This window comes from Pyxicephalus adspersus, chromosome 11 (assembly GCF_032062135.1).
Source record: "Pyxicephalus adspersus chromosome 11, UCB_Pads_2.0, whole genome shotgun sequence".
NCBI classification, from domain to species: Eukaryota; Metazoa; Chordata; class Amphibia; order Anura; family Pyxicephalidae; genus Pyxicephalus; species Pyxicephalus adspersus.
This window is the reverse complement of record NC_092868.1, coordinates 43254510-43277890: the sequence shown is the minus strand read 5'-3', so window position 1 is coordinate 43277890 and position 23381 is coordinate 43254510. Positions and strand designations below refer to the sequence as shown.

At 38.3% G+C, this 23381-nt stretch overlaps 1 protein-coding gene across 2 annotated transcripts in view; it reads left to right on the top strand.

The window, feature by feature from the left end:
• CFAP74 (cilia and flagella associated protein 74) overlaps positions 1–23381 on the top strand; it is an 83872-nt gene that overhangs the window by 36822 nt on the left and 23669 nt on the right. For both annotated transcript variants that reach the window (XM_072425653.1, XM_072425651.1), the window contains exons 22-24: positions 3339–3467; positions 17327–17414; positions 21658–21831. In XM_072425653.1, coding sequence (XP_072281754.1) covers positions 3339–3467; positions 17327–17414; positions 21658–21831 — 391 coding nt within the window. The remainder of the gene's footprint in view (positions 1–3338; positions 3468–17326; positions 17415–21657; positions 21832–23381) is intronic.

Here is a 23381-nt window from a genome sequence, read left to right as displayed (position 1 = left end):
AAAAATAGTTTTGTTTATTTTGTATACAGTAAGCACTAGCTGTTGAGCTAGTTAGCATATTCGTGTATAGGCATTCTGCCTGACTGTCTCAAACTACTTCTATCATCAACTGATACGTATATCAAACAATGGTTAGGTAAATATGCTTCCTTTAGCAACCAGAGACTTCTATCCATTCTTTACCAACATATGACAACTATATTCAGATTTTTTACTTGGAATACCAGCTCCACTTTCCTTTAGTATGTATCACAAACAAGGAACAGTATCAATTGTAAGTGGAACCACTTGGGTGTAGGTGCATATAAAAGACTGTTTGACTTAGACATAATGGAAGCATATTTGGAGACCCAGGACCAACTGTGGATAACATGAAAACTGGGAACCAATTTGGCATTACTGGCTAAATTGAAGTTATACAGAAGCACACTTGGAGTAACTGGACAAACTGGATTGCAAGGACTGTAAGTGTGCTTGAAGTCCCTGGGTTGCAGAAGCAGGAGGTGGCTGAAAGCACACAAGAGACATCGAAATAAATGTGTGTGTTGTAGGAGGATTCTGCAGAGGTAAAACAACACTTTGCTTAAATGGTGGCCACCTGCCACCTTGCAATAATAGACAGCACCAATCAGGAGAGCGTCTGCAGCACCAGCCCTTCATCTGATGCCCAGAAGTGCCAACAGCCACTTCCCAGAGAGAAAACCGTAGCGCTGAATCCAAGGAGAGATGAATGTGACAGTTTGTTTTTTACGAAACAAATCAAATTGTAGTTCTCTTCTTTATCATTTGTTCTTACTTACATGATTGTATGCCTGGACTAGGAGGTGTTATTTACTGGCATTAAGGCAACAAAGAACAGAGATTTAGGGATGCTCTAAAACTAGGAAAGATGCTGTGCACAAAATATGAAGTTCAGACCAGTAGTGTAAGTGGTTTCAGTAAGGATTTGGATGATTGAAACCAGAGGCTTACTGAAAGAAATCATTCATATATGTATTATGCTTGAACGCTGTTAATCTTCTCGACTTTGATGTCTGAGGAGCAGAGGTTAATACCACCCAAACCCCCTCCAACCTAATTGGTGCAAAGAGAGAGGCAAGTGTGCCAATTACTGAGATGGAGAGCTGTGCAGAGCACTAACCGTCCATTATATTACAATATTTCCACTTCATATGTCTGAGTAGCAGCAGCATGAAGATAATCCCCATGAGAAAAGAATCAAGAAATATTTATGGAAAACCATACATGAACCATACCCTCTTCAAAAAAAAGGGTGACAATTTAAAGGAAACAAGTACTGAGGGGAATATTAGGGATTACATTGATGAACTCCTGCTGCAAATACTAGTTGCCTAGCTACCTTGGATCTTTTTATTTTTCATTTCTTAATTACATCAAAGAATAAAACCAACACAGTTACATAATTTTTCAGAAGGGTGCAATAGCATGTTCACTTCTTGTACTCATAAATTTTTATACCTGGCAGAATTTATAAAATGTGTACCATTCTTTAAATAAACACAAGTGATCAGTTAATTCTCAGGTCAATAGAATCAGCTCTATTGTCAACACATTTACTAATGGATCCAAATAAATCACAAAATAGCATAACATATATAAAAACCATAGCAGTAAGAAAAATATTAGGATGGTCTTTGTTAAAAAATGTGCATGTCTTTAGTTCCTAATACTGTGTATTGCCCCCTTTATTGATGGTATGAAGTTTTTTGGGGATAATTTGTGGTAAAGCCACATATTCTTCTTGACAAAAGCCTCCATGTCTTTAAAATTATTAGGTTGTCTTACATTAACTGCTCGTTTGAGATCTTCCAGTTGTAAGATGTTGCCTTCCAGTATTTTCTAGTAAAATGCAACATTTATCTTGCCATTAGTTTTCACTAAGTTCCCTGTGCTGCTATAGCTCCCAGACCAACCGAGCATAAAAGATCCACCTCCATGCTTCACAGCAGAGATGATGTACTTTTCCCAATAGGCCTTGTTGCATATGGTTGTTAGCCTCAATTCTGTTAACTAAACATATTTAGTAACCCTGTTTTAGTTGACTACCTCTAAATCTACTTTCTAGTTTTCTATACAATTCTCATGTTCCTCAGTATGAGATCCCAAGCCCCCCTTTTTTTACCTTCCTTCCACAGAGACCTTAACAATGCTACTTTACTATAACTAGCATCTTATATGACATATTCTCTATACTTCAGTACTTCTTGCAATACAGTAAATCTAGTAGAGTTTAGTTAGTAGATTAAACATGAAAGACACTGTATACTAGGTTGTACTGTGAATAGAGCCCCACCACAAGTTTGGCTTACCAATAAGGATGATTTGGGCTATGTCATATTTGTCCAGTAGCACGAAGAGCCAGCCAGAAAGTTATAATAACAACTTTTTTTCACTCAGTAAAAATCCATAGCAGCCCAAAAGAGGGTAGTGATATTCCTTCTATATCAATACATTTTTAAATCAGCTGCCCAAAAACCAACCAAAATTAAGTCCCAGTGAGTTATATCTGAAACACCTAAATAATCTTCTTAAGACTCAGTCCATGTAAACATATCATCAGTTAAATCTTTTCATCCATCCGACCAAATAATGCGAATGAACTCACTGAACTGAAATGACCAGAATATCACTTCTATAGTCTATCTGAACTTTAAATCTCCCAATCTCTTCCCGTGATCATTCTCCTTGTGCATCATCCATTGGAAAAACACAGTCTTCCTTACTCAAGTCTAGGCTCTCAAACCCTCCAGCATGGAAACAGAATGGTCAATGGTATCACTGCATCAATCAGTGTATAACTTGGCATCATTCTGGGGACACTCTACATGCGCAGCTTCCAAAAGTAAACACTCCTCCTTTGATCTCAGTCAGACACTTGAAAACACCTCTCTCTGGACAAGTAAACTATTAGCAGATTAGATCCCCATACTTTGGGTATCAAGGTTCTGACAGCAAATCGATTGCAATTCTGTGCTTTAAATAAGCTGTAAGTGTGGAGTTCCTGGTGTTTGGGTGTGTGGGAATAGAAAGAGAGAGCAGGGATCAGACATGCAGGTCTATTGTCCAGAAAGTTTTGCATGCTAACGCTCAGGTTGTTAAGGTACCAGATGATCTGCACTAAGAGAATGGGGAGGTTGCTTACAGGACTAATTCATTAAAAAGCAAAGTTATCCTTTATATGTTTAGGGAATATTCAAATATGAGAAAATTGATCTAACACTTTGTGTATTGTGTTGAAATAGAAATTAAAAACAAAAGTGGATCCACATGTGAAACGCTAGATCATATTCTTTTCACATTCTTTTCTAATTTTTCAGGGCAACAACTGCTCTTCGTCTAAAGTTTGAAGTGTGCAAAGAACTCAGAAACCACATGGAGCTTCTGCCAAAGACTGGTTTTATCCAGGCCCAGTCGACCTTCAGTGTACAGCTCAAATTTATACCCAGGTATGTTCTCTCTCAAATCTTAAACTAATCTCAGACTGATTTATAAAGGCAACAGAGAGAAAATCTTTGGTGTCTTTCTGGATAAACAGGGAAGTATTGGGTTTCATTTTCCAAACTTGGTAGAAAAATTACAGCTGGGTTTTGGTTGCTGGAATGGCTGGCCTGCAGTACTGGCAGAATTTATAGGAGATAGACATTGGATAAGTGGCAGAATTAGAGAGCATTGATGGCAAAGTCACAGGAATATTTAACATTCTGTTTGTAATATTACCTTATTCTGATATTTTGCTAAAAAATATGCACCAATTTGCTCTCAGAAGAAGCTGTGTTTAAATTCAAACCCCAACACTCCTAGGTAACACTACAAAAGTGCCACAATATACCATTTTTTCTGAAAGGTTCCTAAAATGCTTAATTTTTTTTTAGGTAACTTATTTTAGACCTAATGACATCATTAAAGGGTCTCAGTGTTTCTCTATTAAATACATACAGATCATAGCTGATGGAGGGTAGGAGGTGGCATGCGGCTGTATGGCTTCATCATCTCCATCTACTACCTGTCCACTTGACCCAATTCCCTCTGATCTACTCCATGCCCATTCCTCCGCCCTGGCCCCCGACCTTACTGATCTATTCAATCTCTCCCCTTCTACTTGTATCTGCCTCTTTGCTTTCAAACATGCCATTTTTCTCCCTATCCTGAATAATTCCTCTCTAGACACCTCCGTACCGTCTAGCTGCTATCCTATCTCCTTTCTCCCATATGTTTCCATACTTCTTGAGCGCCTTGTCTACAAAAGACTCACCGATTACCTGAGCACCAACTGTCTCCTTGACCCTCTCCAATCTGGCTTTCGAGCTGCCCATTGCACCAAAACAGCTCCTATTAAAGTGGCAAATGACCTCCACAGAGCTAAGTCCCAAGGCAACTTTTCCCTCCTCTTTTTTCTTTGATCTTTCCTCTGCTTTTGACACTGTTGATCACTCCCTTCTCATCCAAATCATGCGTTCCTTTGGTATCAGTGACACTACCTGTCTTGTTTGCTTCCTACCTGTCTGACCGCTCCTTTCAATTTTCTTTCAATGGTAATTCCTCCTCTCCAACTCTCCTCCCTGTTGGTTTTCCCCGGAGATCAGTCCTTGGACCGGTTCTCTTTTCTCTGTACTCCCTCGGTAGTCTCATATCCTCCTTTGGCTTACAGTACTATCAAGTATGCTGATGACACTCAAATCTATCTGTCCACCCCTGACCTGTCTCCTTCAGTCCTGGATAAGGTCTCATGCTGCCTGTCATAAATCTCATCATGGATGTCTGACCGATTCCTGAAACTCAACCTGGATAAAACCAAACTCTTCACCCCCTCCCCCCCTCGAATTCCAAATCTCCACCTGACATATTCCTAACTGTCAACAACACTGTTATTAATTCCTCCCCTCAGGCACATTGTCTTGGCGTCACCTTTGATTCTGCCCTCTCATTTACCCCCCATATTCAGAACATTTCCATGTCCTGTCATTTTCACCTATGCAACATCACCAAAATCCACCCCTACCTGTCCGCAGAGAGCACCAAACGCCTTGTACATGCTCTTATCTCTCGTCCTGACTACTATAAGCTCCTCCTCTCTGGTATTCCAACCTGACTCTCTCCTCTACAATCTTCTATGAATGGTACAGCCAGACTCATCCATCCTTCCCACTATTCCTCTTCTGCTGCCTATCTTTGCAGTTCTCTTCATTGGCTTCCATTTCACCTTAGAATCAAATTCAAGCTGCTGTGCTTTGCGAATAAATCTTTCTACAGTTCTTGTCCCACTTACATTTCTGACCTGGTAAAAAGCCGCTCTCTTCACTTCTCCAATGACATACTACTGACTTCCTCACTCATAACCTCATCACACGCACAGCTTCAAGACTTTTCTAGAGCTGCCCTGACTCTCTGTAATGGTCTTCCTCATCCTTTTCAGCTTGCACCTACTTTCTGCTCCTTTAAAAGAGTACTCAAAACCCATTTTTTCACACTTGCCTACTTGCCTTTCTTTTTCTGTATTTTAAAGCCCTCACTACTGACCTCCAGCACATATCTCCCCTCCTATTGTGTGTTACTTACCCCACCTCCTAGATTGTAAGGTCTTCTGAGGCAGGGTCCCCTCATTTTCCTGAGTCAATGTCTGTATTTGTCTGTCATTTGCATCTCGTGTGTGTGTGTGTGTGTGTGTTCCACCATCAGTCAAAAACACGTGAAGACATTTCAACCAAACTTGCTGTATAAATGACACATGTGAGTGCACCAGTCATCTTTGTACAGCGATGTGCTATATGTCAGAGCTATATTTGGATGTGTGTATGTCATCACTAGGAAACGCATGGAGACATTTCAACCAAATTTCAATGTTCCACCATCACTCAGAAACGCATGGACACATTTAAACTAAACTTGCTAGACATATGACACCGCTGATCTTTGTACAGCGTCGTGGTTTATGTCAGAGGTATATAAATGTATATATATATAAAATTGGATGTATTTATTTATGTATGTAATCACTCAGAAACGCATCAACACATTTAAACCAAACTTGCTAGACATATGACTCAGACTCATGTGAGTGCACCGCTGATCTTTGTACAGCGCTGTGGTATTAGTCAGAGGTATATTTGCATGTATGTATGTGTGTATGTGTTGCTCAGTGACAGTGTGCCTTTTGCCTATATTTTTACATACTTTTTTTGGACTCTTTTACAAATTTCTGGCCTGTAATAATGCCTTAGAGAAAACGTAAGGCAATTGGCCGAGTGCAATCAAAGGCAAAAAAATGAAACAACACCGTAGACAAGAAAAGAATTTTATAAAATCAGCCGAGGTTTCTTGGTAACCCACCCTGGGTAATGTTCAAAAGTGATACTAAGCTTTTGTGATTAAAATAACTGAAATCAGGTGAATGAAAGGTGTCGGTCAAAGACAGTAACACTAAGGAGGAAAGGGTGCGAAGATTCTCCAGCTATTGAATGTATGTCAGTCTCTGTGATTTGCCACAGCTCCTAATGCACACTTGAGACACTTACAGATCAGAGAAAGAATTTTTAGTACAGGAATGTTATTTTGAGAACTGTGCAAGAGTGAATAGAGGTCTGGAGATCAGCTTTAGTCATTTAATTTCTGTACATTATTCTTAGAAACATTTTACTAAGTATTTGTCTTTTTTTGCTATTGTGGGATACTGCATTAAGAGCAAGCCAGACTTTCATCTGTTAAATCATTGCAGAGCTCCTAGTCTGTTAACATTAGCCAAACAGATGAACATTTTTTACACAAATTGAGCATTTATGGGCTTTAAAGCATTACCCAGCACTACTCTGAAGTTTTATTAAAATTCAAAGATAAACGCCAGTGCAGTGAAATGAGATCCTAATCACACATTGTACAGTTCTCTTAAAAATCAGGTTTGGTTCATAGAGGGGGAGTAAATCAACTTTCATTTTATTAAATAGCTCTTTGAATGGTTTAGCAGCAATGTTTTACGCACATATTGTAAATTAGACCTCTAGGGGGAGAAAAATGAGTTTTTGAATTACAAGTCTGTGAAATAGTTTAGTAACCGAATATGATACAAAGATTTGCTGGAGAAAACATATAAATTCATGACTGTGACCTTCCAGTTTAAAGGCACAGTCCACCCTAAATTGATGGTTCAGGTATACGATTAATGATTACATTAAAGTTTATGTAAAAACAAAACTTTTTATTATAAGCCTTGGTGCTTGATTTTTCACAGTTTAGATTGATTATTAAAGCTCTCCAAGACTGGAGAAGATAGACTAACATGGGAGAACATGGATGATCCAACAAAACTGGAATGGCCCTGGTCTTTGTTTGAAAACATTTGCCAATTATTAGCAAATTACTTTTAAGAAATAGATTTCAGGTTTTCTTTATCACTAGGTTCTCCTAAAACAGTCAATTTTCTCCAGTATTAGGGAGCTTTAATAAATCAAACCCCTTGGCCCTGATTTATTAAAGCTTCCCAATGCCAGAGAGAATACACTTTCATCAGTGAAGCTGGGTGATCCAGCAAACCTAGAATGGATCAGGTCCAGGATTCGATGCATTTGCTCATTGGGCCATTTAGGCACATTGGGGCTAATTTACTAAAGCTCTTCCAAGGTTGGAGAGAATACTCCTTCAGCAGTGAAGCTGGGTGATCCAGAAAATCTGGAATGGGTTTCCTAAATGTTATTTGCTATTGTTAGCAAGCATTTTCAATCCATTTCAGGTTTGCTGAATCACCCAGCTTCACTGCTGAAAGTGTATTCTCTCCAGCCTTAGAGAGCTTTAAAATCAGATCCATTGTGTCCATTTTCAGATAATTTTCTTAACTTCCTTTACTGGAGATGTAGCAGGAAGTAAGAGGAAATCTGCAATGTGAAAGCTGTCACTTGAACAAATGTCCCTGTTGGAAGATTTCCTCCCTATTCCTGTTCTGATAACAACTCAAGATTCAGGATTTTCCTTTATGTTCTGTCCAAACAGGGAGAATAAATCTCCCTTACAGGGACAAAGACAACAGTACCTATCTTACTGTTAACCACTATCCAAAACAACGAAAAGGTATGAGTATACACATACAATAGTCTCTTTCTTTTTAGGATTCCTCAGAAAACTTTCCAGCTTTCGGCCACCTACTTCAGAGTAAAATATTCACCTAATTCATTCAATAATCTAAGCTAAACTCCATTTACAGTAAATATGAATATTGGAATTGGGTTTGAAAACAGTGTGTCCTCCTAGAAATCATTGGATTATGATCAGTACAATTGTCTTTTGAAAACAGTGACTTTTTCAAAGCACTTGTGTCATCAAATGTAACACTGACTGTATTTCAGATATCATAAACAAATCTTACCGAGACTGAAATTTTCATTTAAGAATATCTGAATGCTGAATGAACATGGCTCAATCAGCAAGCATGTGAATAGTTTCTGTTCTGTAAATGTTCTCTCACTCTTCTCTCATCTACATGCATACAAGAACTGCAGCACAACTCTCTGGGTTTTTGTCCTGCTTCTCCCCCTTTGAGTCCAGTCTTCTGTACATGGGGCAGCAAGAGGACAATATCAAGTCATATTTAGGTGCTTTCACTAATTGCTTTTTAAATATACATTAAATGATTTCTTAATGAACACATACTTGCATAAATTGTTTTTAACTTTTGCCTAAAATTTTGCTTTAAAATGTAATGATTACATTGCTAGATTGATGTGAATCTTTTGATGGTGTCAATGTTTTACCATTAATACAAATATAAATGTGCTGTATACTTAGTGAGTGTGTGTGTGTGTGTGTGTGTGTGAGGGGGGAGGGGGGTAGATATGATGCCTGCTGTAATTGGGGAGGTAGGGTATTTTGTGCTGGAATTCTGCTGTAGGATAGAGGGGTTGATGTGCTGGATACCTGCTGTTAATGGGTGGGGAGATAGATGTGCTGGATACTCACTGTGACTTGGGAATGGGGATAGAATAGTGAGAAGGAGGAAGGAGTAGATGAGCTAAATACCGGTCATGGGAGAATATGATATCTTACTCATCAAAAAGCAAATGTCCAGGATATCTTACCCCAGCCACCTAACCCACCACCCACAGGGTACCCTATCAATACCAGATGCTCATTACTCGCCAGTCAACAACCTCTAATTCTGCTCACATAAAATCATCCACTCTTCCGCTAGCACATGGTATCAATCCCTGGCCACCTTACACCCACTTACAAGGCATCCCCCTGCTCACAGCCCATTGCCTCCTAGACACCTAACCTCCTTGCATTTGAAGACAAAGTTCACCTAACAGTGTATCTATCCCAAGCCAACATACCCCCCCCAACAGTCTAGTTCACAGTACATACCTATGGAGCATCTACCCCACACCCTTAAAAGGCACAACAACCCTGCACATACAAATATAAAGCTAATTAGAAATGCCAACATTTTACTAATAATACAAATAATTATTAGCCTTTCACTCAACTTGTGACATAACTTTTACCAATGTTGCTAAAATTTATACAGCTTGATTTGCTTGACAGTTTGCTTGAGTTAAAAAAAATGACTTCTGCTTACACAATTCACATCTGTATGGGTATATGATCCACAGTCTCAACTGTTCCCTGACTGTGCAGGTCTAGGTGCCAGTTTGTAAAGAAAAAGTTTGTTGTCTCGGCACACAAGGGATCTGCGTTCATTTCAGCAAGCTCAATGCTTGGGTGGAATACCATCACGATGGATTACTTTGTGTTCTTGGCTCAGCTGATGACTTTTTGCTCAACGTTTTTATTTAAAGACTCATCGAGCAGCCTTACTCGGGAGGAATATTTATAGGAACCCAGAGTGTTGTGCTGCAGGTGATTAATACAGGACGCTAAGTGACAACTCTGCAGCTTTTCAGGATTGTTCGCTACCCTTAAAAGTGCTAGATCCTCAGAAAACATGAAGTTTATAGCTTTGAACAAGAAATAAAACTGGTGCTGCCAGAACTTGGTTGTCTTCCCAATGAATTACCAAGCTGTATTTAGGCATGTTGCAGTAATTTATACAACAGCCTGTCTTTTTCCATGGCTTTCAAATGACATGATTGTTGATGGCTGGTGTAATTAGCAGGATGCAACTAATCAAAGATATGTGGCATATAAAAGCAATTTGTTTACTTTGTAGTATTTTTACTTTTCTGTTATACAGTTAAAAGTTTGCCACTTGTAATAAATTAGCATCATCTCTGTAGATAGAATATTTACATCACTGAAGTTTATTATAGATGTTCTGCCTTTTTTGTTATTGAATGGTCACTCTGTTAGACACTTATGTATTGGTTATTGGTATGTTGTGTGGCCAAATATTTGTAGACACTCAATTATGAAAGCTATAGGCACTCTGGACATGTAATTTTAAAATGAGTATTACGGTATATATACTTCAGCGTCCATCCAGCCTTTTGTATTTATAATAGCCTATATTTTTGAAGGAAGACTTTCCATGGGATTTTGAAGAGTTGGGGTAAATTTGTGCTTACTCAAAATAGCATTTGTAAGATTATGTCTGGATGTTGGAGTCGTCTCTTTTCTATTTATCCCAAATGTGTACAGTAGGGTCGTGCACCTGTCTAAACTTTAGCCGCTCAAGTTCCTCCACATAGGACAAGTGGCTTGATCTATTGAATCTCTCCAAGACTGGAGAAGGTAGACTATCATGGGAGAACTTTGATCCAGCAGTCCAGCAGTCCTGGAATGGATTTCTTTAAAAATCATTTACTATTAGCTGGCAAATGTTTTCAGTCCTGGGCCAGGTCCATTCCGGGTTTGCTGGGTCACCCAGGTTCTATCATGACAGTCTATCCTCTCCAGCCTTGGAGAACCTTATTAAATGGGGCCCTATGTGTTTGGAGCTATCTTTGTCACAGGGATACAATCAATCTGAAGATTTTTTCATTATATTTTGTTTAAATCTTAAGGTAATTCTCTGAAATATAAGCACATATTATCTGAGATGTCAAAACTCCCATAGGAAGTCCTGAGAAAGAGTAGTGAACTGTAAGGAGAAGGCAGATCTGCAGGCAGTGACCTGGTAATTCTCTTCTCCTCTGTCACCATTCCTATACCTTGATAGTGCCATTCTACTCTGTCACAACACCCCTACATCTGCAAGCTTTCCTTTCCTGAATGAAATAGAATTTGATTTAAAGATGCTACACAGTAAGGTAAACTGTTAATATTCCCCTTTTTTTATTTTTTTCACATATTTGGCACAATTAGAAATCTCATTTCATCTAATGCAGACAGAAGAGGGCTATGTAGGAAGATATTATGTTATTCAGCTTTGTTGCAAAATAACAGTTGTCTTTATAACAGCCTTAAAATGCACCTTAGCAAGTGGGCATCCACACAGTAGGTATTCCACACAGTAAGTATTCCACACAGTAGAAAAGTAAAAAAAGGTATAGCTGGTATAAATTAATGTCTCAGAGTAGATGTAAGGCCCTGGTTAGCACCAGTCCTCACAAGACACCAGTCCCCAAATCTAACTCCGCAGTCTTCACCTTTAGTAAGCCCCCGCTCAGTCTCGGGACACTGGTTGTGTGTCTCAGCACTCGGTTACCCCTAGGACATACTGCGCAAGGGATGGTGTCTGGGGATGAACTGGCAGCAAGTCAAGAGCCCACAGATAAAGCAGTACCAAGATTCCAACGGAGACAGATCCAGAATACAGAGCAGAGGAGACAGAATATCTGTCCACCAAACGAAGTACAAAAGGGCAAAACACAAGCAGAGTATGCGTTTTATTGATAGGTCAGGAACAGGCAAGGTCAGGAACAGTAAACCACACGAAAACACACCAGCACCAAGTCAGCCTAGCTTAACGCTACAACAGGCACTGGTGGGAGCAGAGAGCCAATAAAGTCCCAACAGCCAATGGCAGTGCAGGACTGAGGCAGGAGCTGATCAGACTCTAGAATCCCCTCCATCTGTGCACAGCCTAACAATAGATGCTAAGGATAGAAAGAAAATACAAAAGGCTGCTGGGAGTTTTTAAATTATCAACCTTTGCTTTTTTTCTCAACACATTTCACCTTTTGGCTTCTTCAGGGATGGTAATGATAAAGTTGAACAGGCTGAATATATATGGTCGAAGGTAGAAAAATCCTGCAAGTCCTTCTTTCAGAAATTTGCAGTAGAGTTAGTTAGCTGGCCGGCATTCCTAAGGAAGACAGCAGAGGACAGCACAGCAATTCATTCTGAGATGTCTGTGTCTCTGAATATGAGGTGTTGTTTTTCAGTATAGAAAAGGGTAACACATTACCATTATTTTATTACAGAATCAAGCACTGGGTAATGTAATGACATTTTAGTGTATAGAAACTTATGTATTGTTACATCTGATTTTGTTGTCCTTCTATTTCTAGAAATGTAGTATTATAGTTTTGGATAAACTATGGAGCTACTTTGAACAGTTAGATACAATGGTCTGAATTTCCCCAATTCAAATATAAAAAAATTACAAAACACTATGTACCTACTGCACGTATGTGAAGGATTGTACTTGGCTAGCGTTAGGCTTCTTCATGTCTCTCAAATTTCATTATGAGGTCCAAGCACTGTAGCGTGAAACACTGAATAATAGATGGGCTGGTTTACAATTAGCTCGATAATGAGCTGAGTCAGGTTTGAAGCCGGGGCATGAAATTATTATATTTCTTTCTGTAAAAAGGCTGTCATTTAAACCATTTACATTCTCTGATGTGTATTACCAAATTAAGGGATTAATACAAGTGTTCTTACGTTCAAGAAATGAATTGTGGATAACACTTTACAAGAGGAATAGAAATTAATTCTGGTTCAGGTGGAAGTTTCGGGACAGTCTATTATGTTGGAACATAATTTAGCAGACATTACCTAATTTTGGCTTCATGTAAACAGACTTTGGATTGGAGTTCTAAAAAGGTACACTCTTCACTCTGGAGATCCTGGTCCTCTACCAACAGCCACGTAATCTCAGTCCTGCACCCAACAGATCTCAGTTCTTCAGTCTCCTTGCAGCTTGTGTACTCTGATCTTAAGTAACTTGGATCTGTACATCATTTAAATGCTGGCATCCATTGCTCCCTACAGATATGTAATGTTTCAGTGAGCCACAGGGGCTGTTATGTTTTATGATAAAAAGACTTGCCTCATCCCATGAATTGTATGCTTGGCCCTTCTTCCTTTTGCAACTTGTGCCATTCTATTGAACATTAACACAACCCAATCAGAAGGTCAACAAAATTAGAAAGACATTATCCTGAGAAAAAATCTTTCATTCATTTTGTAGAAGAGCTCTTGGTGCTGATATGACAACTTACAATTATCAAATTGTGGTTCTTTTGGTTCCTCCTAATGATCCCTAGTAACAGCAGGACAGGAATGTGATTTTGGGTTCTGCATTAGGAACCGTAGCCGACAGCAGGGCGGACACTATTCCACACACCAGGAAATATGGAATCAAATTGGTTCTGGGTGCTCTGCTACAGAGTACAGTTTTACAAAATGGGTCATTGGACATAAATCTATAAACCTACATTCTTCTTAGGGTACTGCATTTCTAATTTGGTTGAGCCTGTGAGAGCATCGCTTTAAGGTGGTGTTTCTCTGTGGTACCCTATGGTTCCTCCAGAGGTAGCTAGGGGTTCCCTGAGCAATGAGCAGTTTGTGACTCTCAGGTCAGTTTGATTAGATACCAATCATCTTGTTGGCTATCTGTAAGGGTGACATTCTTCCCAATGGCCATCAATGTAAGAGGCATTCTACCTACTGATCACCAACCACACTAATATACTGTAAGCTGCGGATATAGTAATTCTAGCAGAGGTTCCCTGAAGACCTGTAAAATTTTTCAGAAATCCTCCAAGTCAAAAAGGTTGACAAACACTGCTTTAAGGATATGCATCACATTATTTTTAATAGTATATATGTGTTGAGTTGATATTAATATTATTACAGTGATCACAAGAATGTGTCCTATTACCTGAAATGCTCCTTTCCTGTAAATATTAGATTTTGATAAACTGGCAAAATAATGTACAGTAAAGAAATAATAATGTAAAGAGATAATAATTCATAGTGATTATTATTTATCTCAATACTCCATGGTTAATTGTTTATTCCCTGTAAAAAACATGGAGGTCCTCTTATTAGATATGCTTGAGGTTGTAATGAACAGTTTGTCGGATCAAGGTGACATATGGACAGAGAAATTGCTGTTGAGTTTGAAGTGCAGCCCCCAAGAAGGAGAACAGCTTGTAAATGTTGGGCTGGCGTTTGTGTGTTTAATTAACTTTGGATGCAGGTTGAATTTGTACATCAGCATAGGCAGGTGGCATAACAAATGAAGCCAGAATCATAACTCTAAGAATGGTTCTGGTTCCATGTTCTGTAAATTTAAACCCATATGTGTATCTATTTTAATAGCATGTATGTATTACCCGGTACTAGAAATTATTTTCAGTGCAATGCAAAAATATCTACGTGAAATTTCATGAAATGTATGCAATGGACCTGGCAAGTAGTTGTTGCTATTAGTACAGTAAATAAGCACAACTGCTACTGTTTCTTTTAATGCAAAACTTGGAATACCTATACAGAAACTGTCCACCTTCCAGAAATATTTGTGATTCTGTAAATCTGTTCAGCCAATCATATACTAATAATCAAAATATACTGTATATCAAAATTATCAAATTTTATCACTGATTTCGGGATGTCTGCAGCCCTACCTCTGGCTTTGCAAACGTATGAATTACATTGAGCTTACATTGCTAGGGGGATCATATACAAAAATAGGTATAGAAAGGCGCCCATAATTTATTTTGGTTACAAAGGAGAAATTTAATTTAAATTTTTAAGGAGGTTCAGAAGATTAAAATAAAAGTATAATTTTTAATAATAAAACACAAAATGTTTGGTTTATCAATCCTATGTGAGATATACTTTTCTTAAAGCTTTATTGCACGCAAACAGTTAAAAACATAAAAAATACATATATAGTGAACTTATAGTGAACATATCAAACCAAGGTCTGGTATTATGTCATATTATTCATATAGCGCCATCATATTACGCAGAGCTGTAAAAAGTCCTTAGTCATGTCACTAGCTGTTCCTCAAGTTGCTAGCATGTTCCTTGAGTTGTGTTTTGAAGTACCTCAAACACATAATGAATTTGTATTTAAATAGTAAACAAAGTGAGAAGAAATGCTGAACCTGATTTAATAAAGCTCTCAAAGACTGGAGAAGATAGATTATTATGGGTGGACCTGGGTGATCCTCCAAACCTGGAATGGATTTCTTTTTAAAAAATCTTCCTAATATTTTTAAACTGTATTCATAAATCACCAACAAACGCAGGATACACATTCTGTATATTGTACATTAAATATTGGTTGTAAATGACGGACAGATGCAAACCATGGCACAGGAGGAGGGGAGGACCCTACCCAAAAGAGCTTACAATCAAAGAATAAGTTCTATAGTTGAGAGAGGAAGAAAAGCAGGCTTGTTGTTGTAATCTTGACCGGCTACAGACATCTTGTCCCTCACACTTTCCACCAACGTCAAAAATCACAGTAATTAGAATATCTAGTATATATTGACCTGAATAGCAAATGAAAACTACCGTTTTTTTCGCCATATAAGACGCTCCGGAATATAAGACGCACCCAATTTTAAAGGAGGAAAATCTAGAAAAAAAAGATTCTGAAAGATTATTCCCCTTCTGATCACTCATGTGCCATTCAAACTCCCTTTCTGATCACTCTGTGCCATTCAAATTCCCTTTCTGATCACTCTGTGCCATTCAAATTCCCCTTCTGATTACTCTGCCATTCAAATTCCCCTTCTGATCACTCTGTGCCGTTCTTACCTTTTTTTCCACTGTACGGCAGTTAGGGCAGGGATCAGCAGGGGGCGCTGTGCCGGCTTCTTGCGCTCTGCACTGCAGCCAGGAGGGGACACGCTGCAGCCAGCGAGGAGAGGAGACACACGCTGCAGCCAGCGAGGAGAGGAGACACACGCTGCAGCCAGCGAGGAGAGGAGACACACGCTGCAGCCAGCGAGGAGAGGAGACACGCAGGATCGGGTATCGGGTGAGTATCTTATTTTAATTATTTTATAACACATTTGTCGAATAAGACGCACCAACTTTCCCCCCCCCCCCAGTTTTGGGGAAGAAAAAGTGCGTCTTATACGGCAAAAAATACGGTAATTATCTGGAAAAAACATAAACATCTAGTCAACCTCCAAAGGACCTTACTACAACCCAAGTCCAAGGCTCAGGGAGCTAGTAGCCAGCGACCCTTTAATCCTAACCCTAGGAGAGTTGATCTTAACTTCTTTTACCCTCTGGTTACATAACCATATCAATGCAAAATCTCTACATCCCCTGTTGAAGCCTATGTGCGAAACGCATCGGGAAACGAGACACCGTTGATGTTTTTAACAATTGATATTATATAACCTCTGTGATGTAACATGGGCATGATGTCCTATTATAGGAAGCCCACCACATATGTTAATAACCTTTATTTCAACACTTTATGTAACAAATTTTGCCTTTTTAGGTTTGCACAACAAGCCTGCTTTTCTTCCTCTCTCAACCATATGACTTGTAACTAAGGCTTAGCAAACATTTACTAACCTTGGGTTTTGCTTTTGGAGCTTGTTTCCCTTTCTACAAAGAATACGTTACAAAATGTTTTCAATCCTGGACCATACCTATTCCAGGTTTGTTGGATCACTCATGTTCTCCGTGATAATCTTCTCCAGTCTTAAAGAGCTTTAGTAAATCAGAACTGATTCCTTTCCCGCTAAAGAAATTGTATTTTATCCATTCCTGAGATTTACACAGTTGTACCATTCAGTTCTGTTTGGCAGGGCAGGAGACCTGATTTTTCTCTGTTGCAGTTAAATAAAACTTACAGGCCTTGTCCCTTCTCTGACCTGTAAATATGGACTGATGGGTTTGTCTTTGAAACTCTTGTGTGTCCATTTATCAGCATGTTTCGGTTTGGCCATTTGTGCTGCTTTTCCCATGCCTTGTCTAAACTTTGCTGTGCAGAGACTGCAATAGGCTAATGGCAAGTCTAGTCATAATACATGTTTAATAATGTATTTATTATTACAGTTCTGCATTATTACAGTCTTGGGCAAATTAAGTTTCTACATGATAGCATATTGTGAACATGATACATGATGATAAATTACAGACAGCTGTAATCTAGTTATGTATCAACTTTATAAAGTATATCTTTATACTTGTCCGTAACTTATATTTTATTGTTTTTCAGACTCTCTCTTTTTGAAGATGCCGGTAAATATTTTGATAAAGAGACTGGAGTATTGGAGGTCCCTGTGACAATATCCGTGGTTGATCAGGTCAGTTTAATTTCTAAATCTAAATTTATATATATATATATATATATATATATATAGACATAAAATATAATGTGTTATATATATATTATGGTGGAAGGGCTATATATTTACCCAAGATTCCTGTGTGAAGTAGCAGGTGGAAGACTCTCACCTGTGAGATAATTAATGAAGAAGCACTGAGGGTGGGGATATAACATAGAGCCAAGAGTTCAGTCAGTAGTTCATCTCTATTTGGAGACACAGACAGGTGGACTGTGTGAGTGAGCTCTGCTTGGAGAGACACAGACAGGGGTCTGTGTGAGGAGTTCTGCTTGGAGACACAGACAGGTGGTCTGTGTGAGTAGCTCTCTGCTTGGGGACACAGACAGGTGGTCTGTGTGAGTGAGCTCAAGTTGGTCTCTGTGAGTGAGCTCAAAAGTGAGTAGAAGGTTGCTGGAAGCTTGGTTTTGAGCTGACAGGGAGAAGCCCTCCAGCTGATAGACAGGGACATCTGATGTATAGTAAGTGCCGGACAGGCAAGGTTTTCTTTTGCTGTTTTGTTATTTTATCTGCAACCTTCAATAAGACTGGCTGCAAGCCAGCTTAAGGCTGATACCTTGGTGTGTGATCTGAGTTGGAGGAACCAGACAGGTGTCCTTTGGCCCCAGCAAAGGCGATCCTGTGCGTAACCCCCTCACAATATATATATATATATATATATATATATATATATATATATACATCTGCTTTGATGCGTATTAAAAACTTTATGACCTATAGATGCTAAAAACCTTATATGCTTAGATTTGAGGACCGGTGTCCAAGAGTTTGTTACCCCTATATTCTGAGGAGTCCTGGAATGTGAGAATAGTTCTGTTCTGGAACTTTCGGAGCCCAGACGAGCATGACACACATTTATAGGGTTTTTTCTATTAAAGCCTGGGTTCACAGAAGTGTAGAGACTATTCAGTCCGAAGAGGAGCCATCCCTAGACCACAGAACAGTAATTCTACAGAAAACATTGTTAGGGAGATAAGTACTGCAGCAAAAGCTTTTCTTTAAGATTGAATACAGGTGGAGTTGTGTTTTAACAAAAGGGAAATACCAGACAGAGGTTATTGATATGTGACTATAAGAAATTGAAACAATTCCAAATAATTTAGTTTATTAAACCTGTTCTGGATTCTTCATGTGGATTCATCCACTGCCTGACTTCCGGATCACCTACTGCTGCGGTGAGCACTAACATTTTTTTGCAGGTTCACTTTAAAGCAAGCAGCATGTGGCTTCTCTATCAGATGTGATAGAAATTTGACTGATTCACAGTCATAGATACTGTATGACTTAAATAGCCAATTCACAGGTATAGAACGGCTAATACCCAGATAATTAACCCAGGAAATCCATTGCTTTATTTTGTTACAGTTATCTCAGGAATCCTTTCCTATCTCATTAGTCCTCTCAATTAACGCAGTCACGATAATGCTAGGTTTAACAGCTTCCATCGACAAAGTGGAGGTTTTCTATTATGTCTCTGTATGAAACCTAGCAGTGACTGAAAAAAAAAAATTTTTTCAGCCTTTGGCTAAGATTATTCCTTCTCAGGTATTTGACAGACAGTGAGGTTTTTCTGTGAATGAGCAAGAAAACATATCCAAAGGCCTTTTTTTATTATTTGTGATCAGACATTAAATATGAGGAATAATACCTTCTTTATGTGGAGATTGATTGTAGCTTCCTTGTAGCCTCCAATTTTTTGAGACATATTGTGGAGACAAACCGACTAAGGGTATGCCTAATGAAGGATTTTACTGGTGCTTTCTATAGGTGAAGCTTGCTTGCTACTTTTACTGACTGTAATGCAACTATTTTGTACTGTAAATGATAATCCAACTCGTTTTAAGAAGATAATCTTATTCTATATAGTGAGTATATAGAGATAATGAAGGCAAAATATGAATATTGTACCACATAGGAATTGTGTTCCAGATAGAGTTTTCATACACTTTAAAGCTATAAACAAAGAAATTAATTTTTTAGTTTCCTTTTGGAAGCAAAAACAAAAAACTGATAACCCTGGTGAAAGTCTTTTGAGCTTATAACTCCCTGTGCTCCCTGTCTGGGCTGTCTATTCTGATTTACCATTATTCTTAGGTCTCCTTGGAAACTGCAAAAACCTCCCCCAATGTTTTAGAGAATGTGAAAGGTGCTCTTTAGTCCTGTCTTAGGGTGTCAATACTATTTCGCCATAGGGAATATAAGCATTGTCACCCTAGGGCAAGAATTTTATTACTGGTAGGATCACCAGATGTATATTAAAGAATAAAATGCAGCCATCACTTTTAAGCGCTGGTAATCGGCAACATTTTACATTTTTGTTTATTTTTGGAACATGTTTTTTATCTGTCACCAGTAGAAGACAAATTAACATAATTCTCACGAGAATGCCTGAATATAAATTTCTATTTACTCCATGTGGGGAGCAGTCTTTTGTATAATTATATACAGTATTTAGTATTTAAAAAACATTGAGTATTACTTAACATTAACTGGTAGCGAATCATTTGCTGTCTTTTTTAACATATGTACCAAGAAAGTTTACCTGCAGTGCATTTTTGTTGAGTATCGGCTTTCTTGGTATAGAAATATTCACTCAAATATAGGAGATTCAATTAAATAGGTCAAGTATAAGAAATAAGTGTGCTCTCTATATTACCTCCCTTCTACTTGTGTAACAGATTTGATTTATGGTGAAAAAACTAAAAAAAACTTTGACAGCACCCCAACAAGCTGTTGTCCATAAAAATGCTTAAATGTATTTACATGTTCACATTTGGGGACCACAAATGGGGTATGACATTTGGGGACTACAAATGGCCCTTTCATCAGGATTTTATTCACAATCACCATTGTACCATATATTCTGGACATGCCCAATCTTAGCTCTATACTGGAAACTAATCAATGACCTTCTGCAGGGAATATTTGGGATCCTCATAGCCATGAATTATGTCACGCATCGATTAGGCCTGCCCATACAAAACCTCCCTAAACTTGGCAAAAAATTGGCTTCACATGTTTTGACTGCGGCTAAATGCCTCACTCATATCGAGACATTGAAAATCGACCTCCCCCCGGGATTCTCAGATCTGTATGCTTGAGTTAAGGATATCGAGTCAATAGAACACAGGCAGGGTGCATGACCTTGTTGATAAGTTTGCTTGATAAAATTGCTTGTTGATTATATAACATATTACTTTATATGCCATCATTTTACCTGCTAATGTTATTTGTGTTGCTATCCTCCTTTTTGTTCTTGTTATTTTGAAAAATAAAAAAATACAATTTAAAATAAAAAAAAACGCAGACCCCCAGCCTATATATATATATATATATATATATATATATATATACACTGTATATATATATACACAACTTCAACTGCATCACTTACCTCCTATACAGTCCAGCATTATTCAGCCCTCCTCCTGTAAGTGGAGGACTTCAAATTGTGGTTTGGAATATATACCCTTTATGTATGCAAGCAGAGCAACAAAAAAAGATTGTGGCAAAAGTGGGGCTGATGTCATTAATTACCAACTGTGTGATATATATTAAGCATGGTAACTAAAAAAAATGTTGCTATAGACAACAATTCCACTTTTACACCTTTCTTTTTTTACCATTCATTTTACAGTTTTGAGAAGCTATTTCTGTAGTCTGGTCATTCATCTTTTTTAAAAAGTGAGTAGGGTTAAACCTTTTTTAAGTTTCACATTTCATGCATCAGTGAGTTGATTAAAAATGTGATCATCATCTTGATGGGCTATTTAAGTTTCTTTTAAAACCCATTATTTCCAATCACTGCATTAAAAGTAGCCTAAATCAGTCTGATATACTTTAGACATCACATTCTATTAATAAAAGTTAGGAATCCTATGGCAGTTTTGTGAGAAATAATAGGCATATCTATTAACGAATAGCATGCATGCTGTGAGCTAAGTACACTTGTGGAGAGTTCATATCAGAATAACTAAATACATAAAATGAGTAACATTTCTGTTATAGATAATACTTTTCAGACAGGCTGGTTTAGGCATGTATAGCATTTTTTTGTCGATGTAGTCAAGATGTCTTGTGACTGGTACCAGTTACTTTGTTTCTGCTTACTTTGAGTCCCAACTTTGTACCTGCAAGGTTCACATTGAAGAACAATGCATATATAACTAAGATGTATTGATGTTTTCTACAATTATATTTTTAGACCCGACCTGTTATCTTCACCGTTCACGCTATTGTAACCACATCGGATCTGGAAATCAATCCCACTGAAGTGGATTTTGGGTACTGTACCATCTTTGAGTCAGTTCAGACATCCATTCAACTAACAAACAAGTCTATCCTACCCCAAGAGTTTGGTTTTGTAGGAATCCCAGAGGTAAGCTTTTGAAGCAAAGGTATATAGGTCAGACAATGTTCATACAGGTTCCCTGTTAAATATATATAAACACCAAAAAGTCCACAATATCTCAATTTTATTTAACATACAGAATTATAGCAGTCATCTTCAAACTATGCCTGTAGGTACAGCTGCACCACCTCTACTCGCCTTGTCATTATCAAAGGAAGAAGTCACCCATGGTGCCAGTGAACAATAGTAGTCTCAAGGGATGCTGTAATGTACATCTGTTGATGCCGATTGGCTGGTTGCATCCTTAAGCCCCTTTTCTAATAAACTAAAAAGTAATTTACTGAGGAAAGTCTCATCAAGAGCCTGCTGTTAGGTTACTGCTACCTTGTTTAATTATCTGCAAGAATGTCACTAGAAAACGCAAAAAGTAAAAGTGAAAAGCATTCATGTTATTTGAGTAAACGTTAAACATCATTCTCATCTCACTTTTAACCTGGTTTTGAGTGAGCTTTCTCACTAATTAATATTGAGTTACAGAAGGGGTTAGACCAAGCTTAGGTTTTCTTCCTTGTGCAGACAGTATTTGCATTAAAATGTGCCATAAGGTTCTGATTTTTTTAACAATGCTATGCTTTGATTAGCCTGATACAATTTGGTCTCCTGTTTGTTTCTATTCACAACACAGACAAATTATTCAGAAGGGGGATAAATTAACCTTTTTCTCATACAGCCACATATGGTTTCCCATTTACATTGGCCAGCAAAGATTGGCACGGATGGGCTTTCTTTTTGTGCCTAATTACCTAGAATGTAAAAAAAAAAAAAAAAAAAAAAAAGTATTAGTAAAACATTGATCTTTTTTTATCAAGTATGTAAAAATGTCCAGTGTAGAAATATATATGTTTTACTGAACAAAAAACATTTTTGTCCTTGGTTCGTTACTACCGTATTTTCCAGCTTATAAGATGACTTTTTAACCCGAAAAATCTATGCCAAAGTCAGGGGTCGTCTTATAGGATGGGTACTTACCTGCAGCTTGCTTCCCCTTGCTTCATATGTCCAGTGCATTTGGTGGGGGGTGCCGCGGCCGAGTCCCCGCTCTGTGCGGGGAGTATGAAGCAAGGGGAAGCAAGCTGCACACATCTTCCTGCACCTCGAGGAGGAGAACGTGAGCGTGGATTGGCTCTCTACCAGAACCCGCCCATTCGACTCGGAGGGCTGCGCGTCTTCGGGTTAAGTGTGGAGCGCGCCTTAAAGGGGAAGTGTAGGCTGGCACTGGCTGTCTGCCGGCATTTAATAAAGCGCCTGGCTGTCTGTGCCCTGCCTTTTAATTTTTATTTGGTGTGCGTTGGAAGAGGGGTAGTCTTATACGGCGAGTATATTCCAAACTCTATATTTTACCTGGAAAAGTTGGGGGTCATCTTATACGCCCAGTCGTCTTATACGCCGGAAATTACGGTAATTCATTTCAATAATCAATAATAACTCTTCCTGCTAAAATCCAATGCTCCCTTTTCTTTTTGTTTTTAAGAACCAAATCATAGATTTGTATTTTTGTATTGTATTCATATCATCAG